The sequence below is a fragment of the Lithobates pipiens genome, unplaced genomic scaffold (assembly GCF_037356315.1).
Source record: "Lithobates pipiens isolate NorthernLeopardFrog02 unplaced genomic scaffold, aLitPip1_a1.2 Scaffold_23, whole genome shotgun sequence".
Classification (NCBI taxonomy): Eukaryota; Metazoa; Chordata; class Amphibia; order Anura; family Ranidae; genus Lithobates; species Lithobates pipiens.
In genome coordinates this window covers 53,704,849-53,722,544 of record NW_027507785.1, presented here as the reverse complement: position 1 = coordinate 53,722,544, position 17,696 = coordinate 53,704,849, and the positions used below count along the sequence as shown (strand labels likewise).

The following is a 17,696-nucleotide window of genomic DNA, read 5'->3' as shown; positions in this document are numbered from 1 at the left end:
GTTCCTGAGTCTAGAGGCTAAGCTTCCCGCATGGCGGTGTTCCTGTCACTTGTCATTAGCAGATCCAACTATGCAATGTGCAGCCACTAACGACAGCTTAAATGGTCAGATGTTAAATACACTCCTTGGGAGGAGACGTACTTACAGTGAACCTGAGATTCATTAATGACTAGCAGAGATTTGATACTTTTGCTCAAAGGCTGTGAGATTTTACTGAACATGGGTGACCATGTCATTCTAAATTTGTCTATATACACTACTAGACTTAAAAAAAAGCCATATATGGGTCGTACTCTGAAAGAATTTTCTTTCGATAATCATAGGTAAGCATTTTCCTTTGAATTTTGCACCATTAGTGGGCTGCACCAACCGCTGATTTTCGTGCGGCCAGCGAATTTGAATGATTGGGCATGTTGGAAATTTGTTGAAAAACTAATTTCTAATCAATGATGGGAGAATCGTGCAAGAAATCTAATCAAAAAAGAAATGTGCACGAGCTGTGACCTAGAAAAAAAAGATTTCTGGCCACAAAAATTATTTTCTGTAGCAACATGAGGCGAAAATGAAGGCTTGGTTGGTCGAATTTCGAAATCAATGTTGGCACCATCTGATCACAAAACGCACTAAATTTCAGATTTTTGATAGTACATTTGTTCGGAATTTGACCCATGTATGGCTTGCATAAGGTAACAAGTATAATGTGCTACTGTTGCTGCTACTTCACTGTCCAGTCACATTCTGGGTGCAGGGAGGTGACCTAGCTGTAACCGCAGTAGAGAAAAGTCAGGTCACCTAGCTGGCTATGCTCATCACTTGTCCAGAAAGTCTTTTTTGTACAATGTGAAAGATGTTACGCCGAGTAAATAGATACCTAACATGTCATGCTTTAAAGTGGTTGTAAACCCTTACAACCAACTTTAACCTACAGGTAAGCCTAGATTAAGGCTAACCTGTAGGTCCAAGAAATATCTCCTAAACCTACACGGTTTAGGAGATATTTGCCGAAAGACAGGCACTGCGATGCATATTAGTCCATTATGCTTTACCTTTGCAGGGAATCAAAGAGGAAGTAAACCCATCAGGGTTTACTTCCTCTTTAAAATTGCGCACACTTGTGGAATGGCGCTAAACTTCAGTACTTAAAAATCTTCATAGGAGACACTTTAAAAATGTTTACGATTACATGTTTAGAGTTACAGAGGAGGTCTAGTGCTAGAATTAATGCTCGCACTCTAACGTCCACACGTATGTAACCTGTGAGTATCTGGCTCTGATACTAGCTAGTGCCTCACCAGCCACTCACCTCACCGCACGTCCCTGATAGAAACCCAACAATACTTATTGGGCTACATTCCCCTATATCAGGGCTTTTAATGCTGGTTAGAAAAGTTGGAGTTGGCTGCTTTCTTTCAATGGCTCGCTTTAAAGTGGAATTAAATTCCACTTTTGAACTTGTACCTACAGGTAAGCCTTATGCCGTGTACACACGACCGGACTTTGACAGAAAAGGTCAGACGGAACGAATCCATCAGACAATACGATCGTGTGTGGGCTCCATCGGACCTTTGCTGTCCAAAAATTTGACTGACTTTAGAAATAGAACATGTTTCAAATTTTTTCGTCTGGAACTCCACCGGACCCAGTTCCTACTGAGAAATCCGTTTGTGTGTATGCTAGTCCGATGAACAAAAAACAACGCTAGGGCAGCTATTGGCTATGAACTATGAACTTCCTTATCCTAGCCCGGTCGTACGTCATCACGTTCGAATCCGTCGGACTTTGGTGTGATTGTGTGTGGCCAAGTCCGTACATTTGGAAAGTCCGTCGGAACTCCGGCGAAAATCTGTCGAAAAGTCTGACGGAAAAAAAAATCTGATCGTGTGTACTGGGCATTAGACTCGTCTTTTTTTTTTTCATTCCCATTGGATTCAACAAAAATTTTCCATCCTTGCCACTTCCTCTAGTCGAAATCGACTGTCCCCTTAAATTCAAACAAATGTTTGGAAAACAACAATTTTTGAACAAAATTCTGCAGGTGTAAGGACCACTTAAGGTGTTTGGTATCATAAACAGTCACCATGTTTTCTTTTCTTTTGAGAAACTTTACTTTTTACTTATTTTATCCTTTTTTTTTTTTTTTTCCATCTCAACACTGCTGATCTCCTTCAGACTCTCTCAGCCCATTTCTGTCTACATGTACTCGCTACAGCAGTGTTTGCATGTCGTTCTTCGGGCTTTCTGATGGTCACAAATTGAAGGAGCTTGCCTGATCAAGAAGTTGGCATGGCCAATAAAATTCTCCACTAGATGAGTCTTATCTGCATACATAAGTGATTCTCAACCAGGGTCCTGTGGAACCTTAGGGTTCCTCCAAAGGTTGCTAGGGGTTCCTTCAGCATTGGGCAATTTCTGCTTCTCAGATAAGTTCCCACTGACACCATTGATCTTTTTAGCTATCTGTAAGGAGGTAATTCTTCCCAATGACCACAAGCATAAGGGACCATTCCTTCCCACTGACCATCACATTATTGTATCATGAGTTGTAGATTTCTAATTTTTAGCAGGGGTTCCCCGAGACCGGAGAACTATTTCAAGGGTTCCTCTGTGTTGAAAAGGTTGAGAAAGGCAGGCATACATGTTCACGGTGACTCAAATTAAAGAACGGGGGTCAAGCAACCAGCTCGACAATGATCATTTGTAGAATGGGAAGTCAACCTTCATGTACTATATAATTCAGCAAAAATTTCCTTTTGAATGCAGTTTTTTTTATTTTTTATTATTGACTGGAAGGTTCTTGTAAATCGGCTGTCAGGCCTCCCAGTCTGGGTGGAAGAGAAGGTGCCTTGTTTGGAATTATAAACAGGGGTGGCATGCAAGGTCCATTAATAGTCTGCCATTATGTTTGGCAAGTTGGGATAAGCAATTGTGGAGAGATAAATCAAGCGGGTCCTGCATTCTGGGGCCATGCCTAGCTAGCGCTTGGACGTTGCTGGGGTGACAGCCATGGCCTATGCCAAGCCCTCTTCCCCTCTATCTCCATCACATATGCTGAACATGTTCACCACCTTTTCTGTTGACAGAATTCTCTCTCCAGTCAGCCTCTCTACATACGAAACAGCTGCTGCGGTCTGAGACTCGGGAGAATGGAGCTATTTTTAAGGCATGGCAATGAAAGAATATCACTCGTCTCATCATTTACATCTGAGCCAAACAGTTTATTTTATTTGGCAGGGCCCAAGCAGGCTGCGCATTGGATTGTTCTCATTCTCATCGCATTCCCCCCCTTCTTTTTTTTTTTCTGGAGATTTTTTCAGCTTGTAATCATTGAACCTTGTAATTTCTACAGAGGTCTGCAGGGAAGCGGATTCCGCAGAGATTGTGCCTGTTCTGTAGTCTCTATAAGGCTTGGGGGGCCTTTAGAACTTTTCAATGGGTTTTAAAAGGGCCACCTAAGGCAGTCTGAACTATATGCCCCAGCTGGGGTTTTTTTTTCAGTGGGAACGCAGTTCTGGCACCACCAACAATTAATGTACTGTATGTACTAGCAAGGGGGGCTGGGGGATCTAATGTTGCTGAAGGGGTGTTTTTTGCTGGGTGGGATCTAGTGTTGCTGAAGGTCCGTTGTTGTTTAGGGGGGGGTCTATTGGTGCTGAGGGGAGTCTGTTGTTGCTAAGGATGGTCTATTGTTACTGGAGAGGATCTGTTGGTGCTAGGGGATCTATTGTTGCTCAGGGAGTATCTATTGGTGCCAGAGGGGCCTATTGTTGCTGGGGTGTACTATACCTGCACCTGTTCTCTATGAAAAAACACCCCGGTCCCCCCAGCACTGGTTGGAAAGGCATGATGGGGCATTCAGACCCTTGCACTGTAACAAAGAACAGTGATTTGCAATGACTCCAAGCAACCAATTACATTTCAGATTTTGAAATGTCAGTGTTTTTATACTAATAAAAAAACAAATTGGTTGCTGCGGGTTTCTGCTAGTCTACGAGCCCCAGCTCATTCTTGACTTCAGCCCTAGAATTTCTGCATTCTCAGTTTCCAGTCCCACCAAATAAAGCAGTATTGGACTATTTTCAGTTGCCTTTGGGTAGTATGGGTGGGGGTTAGGCGGAAAGAGACAGATCCTCTTTAATGCAGGGTTTTAGAGTCTTAGAAACAGGAAACATAATGAGATTGATACATCAGGGCATAATGGGAAAAGTTGGACCACCATTATATCTGAACAGACAGACATTGCCTGCCAAGGAAACCATGGACCAGGAATCCCAATGTTGTTTATTAGGGTTCTTAATACAGGCACTATTTATTGTTCTGATTGCTTTACCAGGCCTCCAGCTTTGAGCCTGTTGACTACTGTGACAACTGCTAAGCCCCGATGAAGGATTGTTTGGTCAACGAAACATGCTGTGGAATCAATAAATTATATTTCTGGACTCTCAGCCAAGTGTGTTTACGGCTCCTTCTTTCTAAAAAAAATATATAGTGACCCCCCATCTCCTGGAAGAAGGGGTGTAATTTTGTGTAGAGCTGGGGAACCCAGGCTATCCAGAACCTATCAACTACAGATTTGTATCCAGCAAATTGCTTTCACCTCCTCTTGGTTTCTAAAAAAATAAGGGCTGGCTTCTCAACAATAGTGCACATTATAACCTATTGTATATGTGCATTGGTAATCTGAATAGCACTACGAGGCACCTATAAACAGGAACCAAACATATCTGTGCTTTAGTGCACCACAGCAAGCATGTGAATGCTTTGTGAATTGTGCTAGTACAGGTACATTTTTTTGTGGGTTGAAAACACATTTAAAACCAAACTGGGCTGTCTTAACCTAACTAAACGCACAAAATGGTTTGCATTAATACACATAAAGATGTGAAAGAGCGCAAAAGGGCACTTAAAGATAAGTGAGTCAAATTATTCAATGGATTTCTATCTCCAAGACACAAATTATTGCATTTCCTTGTAACTGTTTGTATCTCCTCCCTGTTCCTCAGAACCATCATGAATGAGTCACAGCTTCTTGGATTCTTCTGTTATTAATCCAACATTTTAGGATCACCGCTAAACTCAAGTCATTATGTTAAGAACTGTTGACTAATATTTTGGGACAACCTTTAAATAATGTGACCTAAAGCCTCATGCACACGAGACGCAGTTAAACGCGCGTTCAGATGCAGTTGGACAGTTTTTTCAACTGCACCTGAACTCATTCAATGTTATCCTATGTGTCCATGCACACAGTCTCGTTTTTTTCCGTTTATATGCAGTTGCGTTTAATCTCGTTTTTCCAGAAGCAAAAAAATGCGTTCAGAAACAAAAATTTCTGCGTTTCAGACGCAAAACGCGGCAAAACGCGGTAAAACGCGGCAAAACGCCGCTACCGCGTTTAGCCGCGTTTGCGTTTATATGCGTTTTTAAAGGTGACCTTTTTTTTAACATTAAAAATCTCAAAAATGATTGCAAATGATGAAAAACCATTAGAAAAATATTTTAAACAATTGCAATTGCAAGTGGACAATCCACAACTTGTGGCAAGTGACGTGGCAAGTGGACAATCCACAACTTGTGGCAAGTGACATGGCAGGTGGCAAGTGATGTGGCAAGTGGACAATCCACAACTTGTGGCAAGTGACGTGGCAGGTGAAGTGGCAAGTGACGTGGAAAGTGGACAATAGACAACTTGTGGCAGGTGACGTGGCAAGTGACCTGGCAGGTGACGCGGCAAGTGACTTGGCAGGTGACGTGGCAAGTGGAAAATCAACAACTTGTGGCAGGTGACTGGCATGTGACGTGGCAAGTGGACAATAGACAACTTGTGGCAGGTGACGTGGCAAGTGACCTGGCAGGTGACGCGGCAAGTGACTTGGCAGGTGACGTGGCAAGTGGAAAATCAACAACTTGTGGCAGGTGACTGGCATGTGACGTGGCAAGTGGACAATCCATAACTTGTGGCAGGTGACGTGGCAAGTGACGTGGCAAGTGGACAATCCACTTGTGGCAGGGGACGTGGCAAGTGACGTGGCAAGTGGACAATCCACTTGTGGAAGGTGATGTGGCAAGTGACGTGGCGAGTGGACAATCCACAACTTGTGTCAGGTGACGTGGCAAGTGGACAGTCCACAACTTGTGGCAGGTGATGGGGCAAGTGATGTGGCAAGTGGACAATCCACTTGTGGCAGGGGATGTGGCAAGTGACGTGGCGAGTGGACAATCCACAACTTGTGTCAGGTGACGTGGCAAGTGGACAATCCACTTGTGGCAGGTGACGTGGCAGGGGACGTGGCAAGGGACGTGGCAAGTGGACAATCCACAACTTGTGGCAGGTGATGTGGCTGGTGACGTGGAAAGTGGTGTGGCAAGTGGACAATCCACAACTTGTGGCAGGTGATGTGGCTGGTGACGTGGTAAGTGGACAATCCACAACTTGTGGCAGATGGCATGGCAGGTGACGTGGAAAGTGGACAATCCACATCTTGTGGCAAGTGACGTGGCAGGTGATGTGGCAAGTGACGTGGCAAGTGGACAATCCACAACTTGTGGCAGGTGATGTGGCAAGTGATGTGGCAGGTGATGTGACAAGTGGACAATCCACATCTTGTGGCAAGTGACGTGGCAGCTGACGTGGCAAGTGACGTGGCAGGTGACGTGGCAAGTGACATGGCAAGTGGACAATCCACATCTCGTGGCAAGTGACGTGACAGGTGATGTGGCAAGTGATGTGGCAAGTGGACAATCCACAACTTGTGGCAGGTGACGTGGCAGGTGATGTGGCAAGTGACGTGGCAGCTGACGTGGCAAGTGGACAATCCAAAACTTGTGGCAGGTGACGTGGCAAGTGACGTGGCAGGTGACGTGGCAAGTGATGTGGCAAGTGGACAATCCACAGCATGTGGCAAGTGACGTGGCAAGTGGACAATCCACAACTTGTGGCAGGTGACGTGGCAGGTGACGTGGCAAGTGAACAATCCACAACTTGTGGCAGGTGACGTGGCAAGTGACGTGGCAGGTGAAGTGGCAAGTGACGCGGCAAGTAGACAATCCACAACTTGTGGCAGGTGATGTGGCAAGTGACGTGGCAGGTGATGTGGCAAGTCACGTGGCAAGTGGACAATCCACAACTTGTGGCAGGTGATGTGGCTGGTGACGTGTCAAGTGGACAATCCACAGCTTGTGGCAGGTGGCATGGCAGATGACGTGGAAAGTGGACAATCCACATCTCGTGGCAAGTGACGTGGCAGCTGACGTGGCAAGTGACGTGGCAAGTGGACAATCCAAAACTTGTGGCAGGTGACGTGGCAAGTGATGTGGCAGGTGACGTGGCAAGTGATGTGGCAAGTGGACAATCCACAGCTTGTGGCAAGTGACGTGGCAAGTGGACAATCCACAACTTGTGGCAGGTGACGTGGCAGGTGACGTGGCAAGTGAACAATCCACAACTTGTGGCAGGTGACGTGGCAAGTGACGCGGCAAGTAGACAATCCACAACTTGTGGCAGGTGATGTGGCTGGTGACGTGGCAAGTGGACAATCCACAGCTTGTGGCAGGTGGCATGGCAGATGACGTGGAAAGTGGACAATCCACATCTCGTGGCAAGTGACGTGGCAGGTGATGTGGCAAGTGACGTGGCAAGTGGACAATCCACAATTTGTGGCAGGTGACGTGGCAGGTGATGTGGCAAGTGGACAATCCCCAACTTGTGGCAAGTGACGTGGCAAGTGGACAATCCACAACTTGTGGCAGGTGCCGTGGCAAGTGACACGGCAAATGCAAGTGTACAACTGCTCTCTATGCTGCTGCTGCTCACTCTGATCAAAATAGCAGAAATAGTTAAAAAAAAATGCTTTGAGAGCTTGGGGAGGGTCTACATGATGTTATCTTTATAAACGCGTCTAAACGCAAACGCGTCTAAACGCGTCTAAACGCGTCTAAACGCGACATGCAAACGCGGCAAAACGCGCGTTTCTAAACGCGCGTTTCAGCTTTTTTTTAACAGAGGTTTCATCTGCGTCTCGTGTGCATGAGGCCTAAGAGTCCCCAGGAAATGTAGGAAAATTGCAGGCAATTCAACTTGGTTAGAGCTTTTCTTCAAAAGACCAAGCCTTTCTAAAAGCGTCAAGCTAGATTGTAAGCTATAACGAGCAGGGCCCTCTGATTTCTCCTGTATTAAATTGTATTGTAACTGTACTGTCTGCCATCATGTTGTAAAATGCTATGCAAACTGTTGGCGCTACATAAATCCTGTATAATAATAATCAAGCACCAGCGATGAGGATTGAGCTTGAGCTTTAAGCCATTGGGTCGTTGAGGACTATACATCACCACTGAACTCAAGTCAATAGGTCAAGACCTATGGATTAATATTTTGGGGTAACCTTGGAGGAACGTGACCTAAGAGCCCCCAGGAGATGCATGAAGTCTGCAGGAGATTCAGCTTGGTTGGCGCTTTCCTTCAAAAGAACAAGACTATTATTATTATTATACAGGATTTATATAGCGCCAACAGTTTACAGAGTGCTTTACAACTTGAGGGCATACAGTACAAATACAATACACTTTAATACAGTAGGAATCTAAAAGCATTAAGGGTTAGGGATGAGGATGGAGCTTGAGCTTCAAGCCATTGCGGCATTGAAGACTAAACATCACCACTGAACTCAAGTCAATAGGTCAAGACCTATGGATTAACATTTTGGGGTAACCTTGGAGGAACCTGACCTAAGAGCCCCCAGGAGATATATGAAGTCTGCAGGATATTCAGCTCCGTTGGAGCTTTCCTTCAAAAGAACAAGCCTATTTAAAAGCACCAAGCGTTAGGAATGAGGATGGAGCTTGAGCTTCAAGCCATTGGGACATTGAGTAATATACATCACCGCTGAACTCAGGTCTATAGGTAAAGCACTATGGACTAATATTTTGGGGTTAACCTTGGAGGAACGTGATCTAAGAGCCCCCAGGAGATGCATGAAGTCTGCAGGAGATTCAGCTTGGTTGGCGCTTTGCTTCAAAAGAACAAGCCTATTATTATTATTGTACAGGATTTATATAGCACCGACAGTTTACGCAGCATTTTAAAACTTGAGGGTATACAATACAAATACAATACACTTTAATACAGTAGGAATCTAAAAGCATTAAGGGCTAGGGATGAGGATGGAACTTGAGCTTCAAGCCATTGGGGCACTGATGACTATACATCCCCACTGAACTCAAGTCAATAGGTCAAGACCTATGGATTAACATTTTGGGATAACCTTGGAGGAACCTGATCTAAGGGCCCCCAGGAGATGTATGAAGTCTGCAGGAGATTCAGCTCCGTTGGAGCATTCCTTCAAAAGAACAAGCCTATTTAAAAGCATCAAGCGTTAGGAATGAGGATGGAGCTTGAGCTTCAAGCCATTGGGACATTGAGTAATATACATCACCGCTGAACTCAAGTCAATAGGTAAAGGACTATGGACTAATATTTTGGGGTAACCTTGGAGAAACGTGATCAAGAAGTCCCCAGGAGATGCATAAAGTCTGCAGGCGATTGAGCTTGATTGGAGCTTTTCTTCAAAGGAACAAGCCTATTTAAAAGCATCAAACGTTAGGGATGAGGATGGAGCTTGAGCTTCAAGCCATTGGGGCATTGAAGACTATACATCACCACTGAACTCAAGTCAATAGGTCAAGATCTATGGACTAATATCCACTTTCATCCAATGCAACCATATAAATAGACAATGTGAGGCTTGTAGGAACAATGAACCCTATAGGAAGAGTTAGCCCCGCTAAAGTTGCCCTGTGGCAAACAACATGCTTTTTGCTTGGGTAACTTCTATATCACCCACATCTATCGGCTGTACATTGAACATTGAACAGCAAATTGTTGCACAATATAATCAAACTCTAAATATTGCATTATACTTGTGGCAAAGTCTGTCCCCTCCTGCAGATGCTGCTTTATGAATAAAAAACACCTTTCATTTACAACCTTTGCACATGTATGTTCATAGTAGGGACTGATGTATACTATATGTAAAGCGCTGCATACATTGGCGGCACTATATAAGTATCTGAAATAAATAAATAGTAGCAGACATCAGGCATTTTAAACATGTGTGACAAGTTGTGACAACTCCCCTGTTCTGGCCAAACCTCTGAGTTAATAAAAAGCAAGACTGCGAGAGATATTTGTCCCCGGGCTTCGGTGACAAGGATCAATACAGTCACTGATCACTTTTGTTTCTGCAGTGATAAGCGGGTGTCTGGATCAGCGGCCCACGACTTGACAGCTGAGTCACAAGACTCCCTGCAGCTTGCACAGACAATGTTGCCCAACTGCATTTATTTTAGGACTACTGAAATAACAAAGCATTAGCTAACATGTGCGGTACTTTGAAGGTTGGTCCCCGAATTCCAGCGAAAGTTTCAGGTTTTGAAAATATGTCCCTGCAAATATTTGAACCTGGCATGGCCTCTGCCCAACCAGCTGTATAACAGCAGCTTAACAGGAATCTGTCACCAAGACCATTGGAGCATGCACTATTCACTATTAGGTTCCTGCTGAGACTATATAATGTTACAATATAACACAGCCATTCTCAACCAAGATTCTGAGGATCTCTAGGGTTCATCCAGACTTTGCTATGGGGGTCCTTGAGCTGTGGCTAATTGTCCTCCTGTTTGATGGTGCCTGCATAGTTCCAGGGCCAATGCCATTTGGCATTGCCAGTTGCATGACACCAATGATTTTTTTTAGTTTTTTTAGCCATTCTCAACCGAGGTTCTGAGGATCTCTAGGGTTCATCCAGACTTTGCTAGGGGGGGATTCTTGAGCTGTGGCTAATTGTCCTCCTGTTTGATGGTGCCTGCATAGTTCCAGGGCCAATGCCATTTGGCAGAACCAGTTGCATGACACCAATGATTTTTTTTTTTAGCTTTGTGTAAGGGTGGCATTCTGAACACTATTGTAAGTGGGGTATTCATCTCACTGGCCACCAGTTCAAAGGGTCATGTTCCCACTGGCCATCAAGGTAAGTGGCATTTTTTTCCCCACTGACCCTCAATGAATTGGCTTTAGTAGAGGTTCCCCCGAGACCTGAAAAGAGTTTCAAGGGTTCCTCTGGGGGTTCCCCTTGAAAAAGGCTGATGTAACAGAAGACAGAAGTCTTTTCATAGATATGAAGGAACCCTTAAGCGGATTGGGTGATGTACCGTGCCATCATCCTGCAGAATATCTCAGCATCCAATTTGTTGGCTTAACATTAGCATCCCTGCACATCTTTTTTTAAAACTGGAAACCATTAGTTTTCAAGACAGCAACAATACACTATACATTAGAAGTACTCGTTATGGACACTTACCAACATCCCTGTACTTTTGTCTATGGCTTTCTTGACTTTGCCGTAGGTGCCTCTGCCCAAAGTCTCCAAAAGCTGAAACCGGTGTTTGATGCTGTGCGTGTGGTGGTGTTTCTTCACCGGGACCGAACTGCTGACTGGCCCAGAATCTGGGGTTCTGCAAGGGTCAGTCCTGTCCCATGTCGGGGACCTCTCCTCCTCTCTTCTCTGACCCAAATGTCCCTTGGCCACCTTGCTGGACAACATGGCCGTGTCACAGGAGCCGTCTCCCCTGATGCAGGTTACACCGGTCATGGCGCCGGTCTGTAGGATAGTAGTACAGCCTTTACTCAAATAATTATCCAAACTTGTCAAGGCTGTTTTTCCAAAAAAGGCATATTAAGGAAATAAATAGTTCAATAACTTAAAATAATTATAATAAATATGCAAAACGTCTTCCTGCAAACTTAAGTTGGCTGATATCAGATTGCCCAAGAGTTGGTGAGCTTCTGCCTCTTCTGGGTGTTAGAAAAATTATTAATTTAAAAACTTTCCAAAACTTCTTCAAGTTTTGAAGTCTGAATTCTTTGCGTCCTCTTTTTTTGCGCTCTCAGAGACTTCAGATCTTCTTCCAGCTGCTGCTCTTTTTCTTTTTTTTATGAATTGTATTGCTACTTCTTTCCTATTCAGTCTTGCTGGAGTTGGGTGTTCCAGCAGCAGAGGCTGTGTGTCAGCTGTGTGAAGTTGCTGTGAGTTCTGAGTTTGCAGACTGGCCTTGCATTCTTCTAGTTGGAGTAGGAGGAGACATAGGAAGTGGGCAAAGCTTTAGCTGCAGTCTGATGAATGCAAAGTGACTGACACATCCCAAACCTGAGCCGCTGGGGGTTGTTATGCAGCCGGTGATGATACATGGTTAGTCTTTACTCACTATTGTTCATTTAAAGCTGAACTTCAGGTATGATCTTTATGGCATAGTTATTTTAGTCCAGCTTGGAACTACTGTAAGCATGCATATCTCATACATGATGGACTGTGGAAGGTGGCAATCATTTTAGTAGTTTAGTAGAAGGGACACTACAATGATCGCTGCAATCTTTTGGGTCCTGTGCTGAGGGACTGCCCTGCTGCACACTGACCACAGGGGGTCTCTCACTCAGCACCGCCACCATTTACAGAATGGCGATGTCATGATATCGACCTCGTCCAATCAGAGAATGCCTTGTATTCATTAAAGAAATACAAGACGGTTTGTGAATGGCGATGGTGCCAGGCAAGTGACCCCACAATGTAGAAGGGAAATCACTCTGCAAAGGACCTGGACCTGAATGCCCCCTCCCAGCCTAACCTCTCGTTACAGAACCCCCCCTCCCCCCCCCCCCACACACACACACACACCCCTCACTCAGTTCAGACACCCTGAGTACAGACCTTTCCAAGTACAGAGCCTCCCTCTCCGCCTAACCACCTAGTACAGACCCCCCCCATCCAGACTTGCCCCCCTCTTACAGCCTAGTACTCCAGTAAAAAACCCCCACCAGTACCGATCCCCCTTCCTCCAGTCTAATCCATCAGTACAGATACACCCCCCCCCCCCCCAGTAAAGATGCCCTCAGTGCAGATTTCCCCCCAAGCCTAACCCCCAAACACAGACCCCCCCCCCCCCCATACCGATCCCCCTTCCTCCAGTCTAATCCTTCAGTACAGAGCCACCCCCCCCCCCCTGCAGTAAAGATGCCCTCAGTGCAGATTTCCCCTCCAGCCTGACCCCCAAGCACAGACCCCCCCCCCCAATCCCAGTACAGATCACCCTTACAGCCTAATCCTTCAGTAGAGACCCTCCCAATCCTTCCCCCAAGTACAGATCCTCCCTTCCAGCCTAACTATTCAGTACATATGCCCTCAGTACAGACCTCCCCCCAGCCTAACCCCTCAGTACAGACCCCCTAGTACAGATTTCCCCTTCCCAGCCTAACCTTTCAATACAGACCCCCCCCCAGTACAAATGCCCCCAGTGTGGACCCCCCCCCCCAGCCTACCAATTCAGTACAGACCTCCCTCTCATTCTAATTCCTCTGTATAGAACCCCCCCCCCCCCATATGACCCCTTCCCCAAGCTCCCCAAGCCAGAACTTCTGTACAGACCACCATACCCATCCTAACCCCTCAGTACAGACCTCCCCAGTACAGAACTTCCCACCCCCGTACAGTCCCCCTTCTCAGCCTAAGGTGGGCCATAGATAATGCAATGTTCTTTCCTTCAATCACCGGTGATCATGGCAGTAATCGTAAGAATAAAAACAGATAGGCTGGTTACACTGAAGTCGATCGATAGATCGACTTTAGTACAACCAGCCTGCCCATAGATGGATCGCAGTTGGGCTGATTTCTGCTGAACTGACCGAATTTCGATTTGGTTGTGGTCAGCTTAACCCCTCAGTACAGACCTCTCAGTTCAGACCCCCTTCCCTCTCATCCTTACCCCTTAGTACAGACCCCCCTCAGTACAGTCCCCCCTTCCAGCCCAACCTCCCAGTATAGACCTCCTCCATACAGACAAACCTTGATAGAGACACCCCTTCAATGCCCAGTCCAGACACCCCTTCAATGCCCAGTCCAGACACCCCTTCAATGCCCAGTCCAGACACCCCTTCAATGCCCAGTCCAGACACCCCTTCAATGCCCAGTCCAGACACCCCTTCAATGCCCAGTCCAGACACCCCTTCGATGCAGATGCAGCAGCAGTTCCCATTGAGGGAAGTCCTCCCCTCAGTTGTGACATGTGATTGGAGCCAAGGAGGAGCCTTTCCTTGGCTCTCAACTGCCACTGTCTGACATGCAGAAGCAGCACTGCAATGTGCATGATACTAGAACTACAGCGCTGCTTTTTGAAGTTTTTTCTCTTCCTTGTGAGTTGAACTGGATGGACCTGGGTCTTTTTAGATTTACTACGCAACTATAAAAAAAAAAATGTCAGGCTGGCACTCGCAGAGTACACCCTCCAGATCCACACCCCCACAGTACACCACTGAAAATGTCCCAGAATTTTTGCCACAACATACTGTGGTGCTTTTGCATGCATGGCAGTGCTTTGCAAAACTTATGCTTTGCATACCTCCCAACTGTCCCTGATTTGGGGGGACTGTCTCTGATTTGGAACAATGTCCCCCTGTCCCTCTTTTTTCCTCATTAGTCCCTCGTTTTAGTCTGATCTATATAGAGAGGTCTCCAAATTGTGGCCCCGAGGCCGGATGTGGCCCTTTGCTTGCCTTTATCTGGCACCTGATGCATTATTCCTCCCACTGACACCTACAATGGGGCACTATTCCTCCCACTGACACCAACAATGGGGTACTATTCCTCCCACTGACACCTACAATGGGGCACTATTCCTCCCACTGACACCAACAATGGGGCACTATTCCTCCCACTGACACCAACAACGGGGCACTATTCCTCCCACTGACACCTACAATGGAGCGCTATCATAGTTCCCAACTGTACCTGATTTGGAGGGACTGTCCCTGATTTGGAACGAAGTCCCTCTGTCCCTCATTTTGGTCTGATCTATATAGTTGTATATAAAATGCACTTTTTATCTTTCAGAAAGTGTTTCCCAGTGCTAAACCTTTCATCCAAATTCTAAAGTGCTGCATTTGTACATTTTAAAAGCCAATATAAAGGAATAGTAGTGGTAAAAAAAAAAAACACTTGTGAATTTAATTAACCTTTATTTTTGGGTTAATTCTCCTTTAAGGGGGTGTGGCAGGGGGCGTGTCCTATGCCTACATACATTTGCTAGTAGGTGTCCCTCTTTCCCATCTCAAAATGTTGGGAGGTATGTGCTTTGCCTTAGGGGTGCTATTGAAAATGAAAGTCACTGCAAGCGGTCACCCCAAAAGCGATTTGCACGAAGGCATGAAAAAAAAACAAAAAACGTTAACACGCCGCAATAGTCTGAATGGGCCCTAAACACTGATTTGAGCAGGAGCCCTTTACAGGGTCTTGTTTCTATAATGTTGGTGGGAAGTTTATCATTGTCACCCCCTTTATTATTCCAAGTACAGTACAATGTAATAGATCATGTCTTTCCAAACACATCACAGTCATTAAAAACTCATAAAAACAACACTGCAAACTTTCATCAGCGGCAACCGAGCGCAGAGAGCTCACCATAAACTCGCCGGATCCGCCGTAATTAACATCGGTTGACATATTTGTGATTAGAAGACATTCCCAAGCCCTTTCCATTCATGGCCAATGTAATGAACCGGATAGGGTGACTGCAGCCGGTTATCAAGAGCACAACTATTTGGCTGTAAACAGTCTGGGTCAAATATATCTCTGACTCTGTCGCCTTATGCAACGTCCTCCTTACTCATCCCCGTACAATATGTGGATCAGACCGGTCCTGGCCGGCAGGCTGGGCCACATATGGAGCTCGATCTGGGAGATGTATTAGAATGGGATGAGCTGGATCCCGATGTCTTGGATATTTCCAGGAATCGCAATACGCGATTAATTAGCCGCAACATTTCAGGATTATCCAGATTCGTGACGAATGAAAATGTCCTGTCGGAAAAGCCCAGAATAGTCCTGACTCATTGAAAGCAGCAGGAGCAATAATAAATCTTTCCGGTACCTGGTAATCGCAAAACCAGCAGCTTTCTTCTGCTCATCTGTCTTTTCTATATACATTGATCAGCCATAACTTTATGACCACTGACCGGTGAAGTGAATAATATTGATTATCTCACTGCAACGGCATCTGAAAGTGTGTGGGATATATAAGCCCCTGTACACACGGTCGGACAATGTCCGATCGGATTGTGTTGTCGGATAATCTGAACATGTGTGGGCTCCATCGGACTGTTTCCGTCGGAATATCCGACCGACAAAGTTTTAGAGCTGGGCTATAAAACTTTCCGACAACATGATCCGATCAGATTTTGTCCGATCGTTTGTAGAGAATTCCGATCGGACAAAGGGCCACGCATGCTCAGATCAAATTCCTAGACCAAAGCTATTGGCTACTAGCCTGAACGTAGTCCCGTCGTAACGAAATAACGTCATCATGTTACGAACGATCGGATTTTCCGACAACTTTGTCCCACTGTGTGTATGCAATACCAGTTTCGGAAAAAATCCGACGGATTTTGTTGTCGGAATGTCTGACCGTGTGTACAAGGGCTTAGAGAGCAAGTGAACATGTTGTCCCAGAAGTTCATGCGTTGAAAGCAGAAACAAAATGCTCCTCACAGTTTGTTGTGTGTAGCACCCTGTAGTGTGCTAGTGGGGTTAGTGTGTACAGGGGAGGTCTGTACTAGACATGGGCACCGTCCAAAAATGTGTTTTGTTCCGTTTCGTCCCGTACGAAAAAAAAAATCTTATTTCGTAATTCGTGTACGAAATTCAATTCGGATTCGTACGAAATACGAATTTTCGTTAGAATCGTGAACTTTTCGTTAAAATAACGAAAGTTCGTTATGATGAATTTATCATTATGAGGGGCTCCCACCATCCCGGTGCTGTGCTGACTTCCTCTGATTGGTGAACAAAACACCAGTCATGTTTCTGTTAATTTGAATCTGAAATTCATTAACAAAATTTCGTATTTTGTATGAAATTCGAAAGCATAGAAATTCCCATAGGGTTCCCACCATCCCTGTGCTGAGTTCTCAGGTCTGTACACCTGCTGTGTGTCCACTATGAGGGGTTCCCACCATCCCTGTGCTGAGTTCCTGGGGTTTTAACTTTTAGGTTCATTAACTTTTCGTAACAATTACAAATTTTCATTATGATGAATTTATCATTATGAGGGGTTCCCACCATCCCTGTGCTGTGCTGACTTCCTGGGTTTTTTACTTTTTAGGCTTGTTAACTTTTCGTTAATTTACGAATTTTCGTTATGAATTTGGATCCGAAATCCGTAATCAAAATTTTGCATCTCGTGCGGAATTCGTATGCATAAAAATGTGTATTTCTGATTCATCACCAGTCATGTTTCTGTTAATTTGGATCCGAAATTCGTTAACTAAATTTTGTATTTTGTATGAAATTCGAAAGCATAGAAATTCCCATAGGGTTCCCACCATCCCTGTGCTGAGTTCCTAGGTCTGTACACCTGCTGTCCATTATGAGTGGTTCCCACCATCCCTGTGCTGATTTCCTCGGTCTGAGTGTACACCCACTGTGCCCATTATGAGGGGTTCCCACCATCCCTGTGCTGTGCTGACTTCCTCTGATTGGTGAACAAAACACCAGTCATGTTTCTGTTAATTTGGATCCGCAATTCCGAAATTCGTTAACAAAATTTCGTATGAAATTCGTAAGCATAGAAATTCCCATAGGGTTCCCACCATCCCTGAGCTG

The 17,696-nt window shown here is 45.3% G+C and overlaps 1 protein-coding gene across 1 annotated transcript in view; it reads right to left on the bottom strand.

Annotated features, from left to right (window-relative positions):
* The window catches only part of LOC143927525 (NUAK family SNF1-like kinase 1), a 65,633-nt gene extending 53,526 nt beyond the window's left edge, over window positions 1-12,107 (bottom strand). Inside the window, exon 1 of the mRNA XM_077451630.1 lies at window positions 11,352-12,107. Within this exon, the coding sequence (XP_077307756.1) occupies window positions 11,352-11,642 (291 nt within the window). The 5' untranslated portion in view covers window positions 11,643-12,107. The remainder of the gene's footprint in view (window positions 1-11,351) is intronic.
* Between the last annotated feature and the right edge of the window lie 5,589 nt (window positions 12,108-17,696).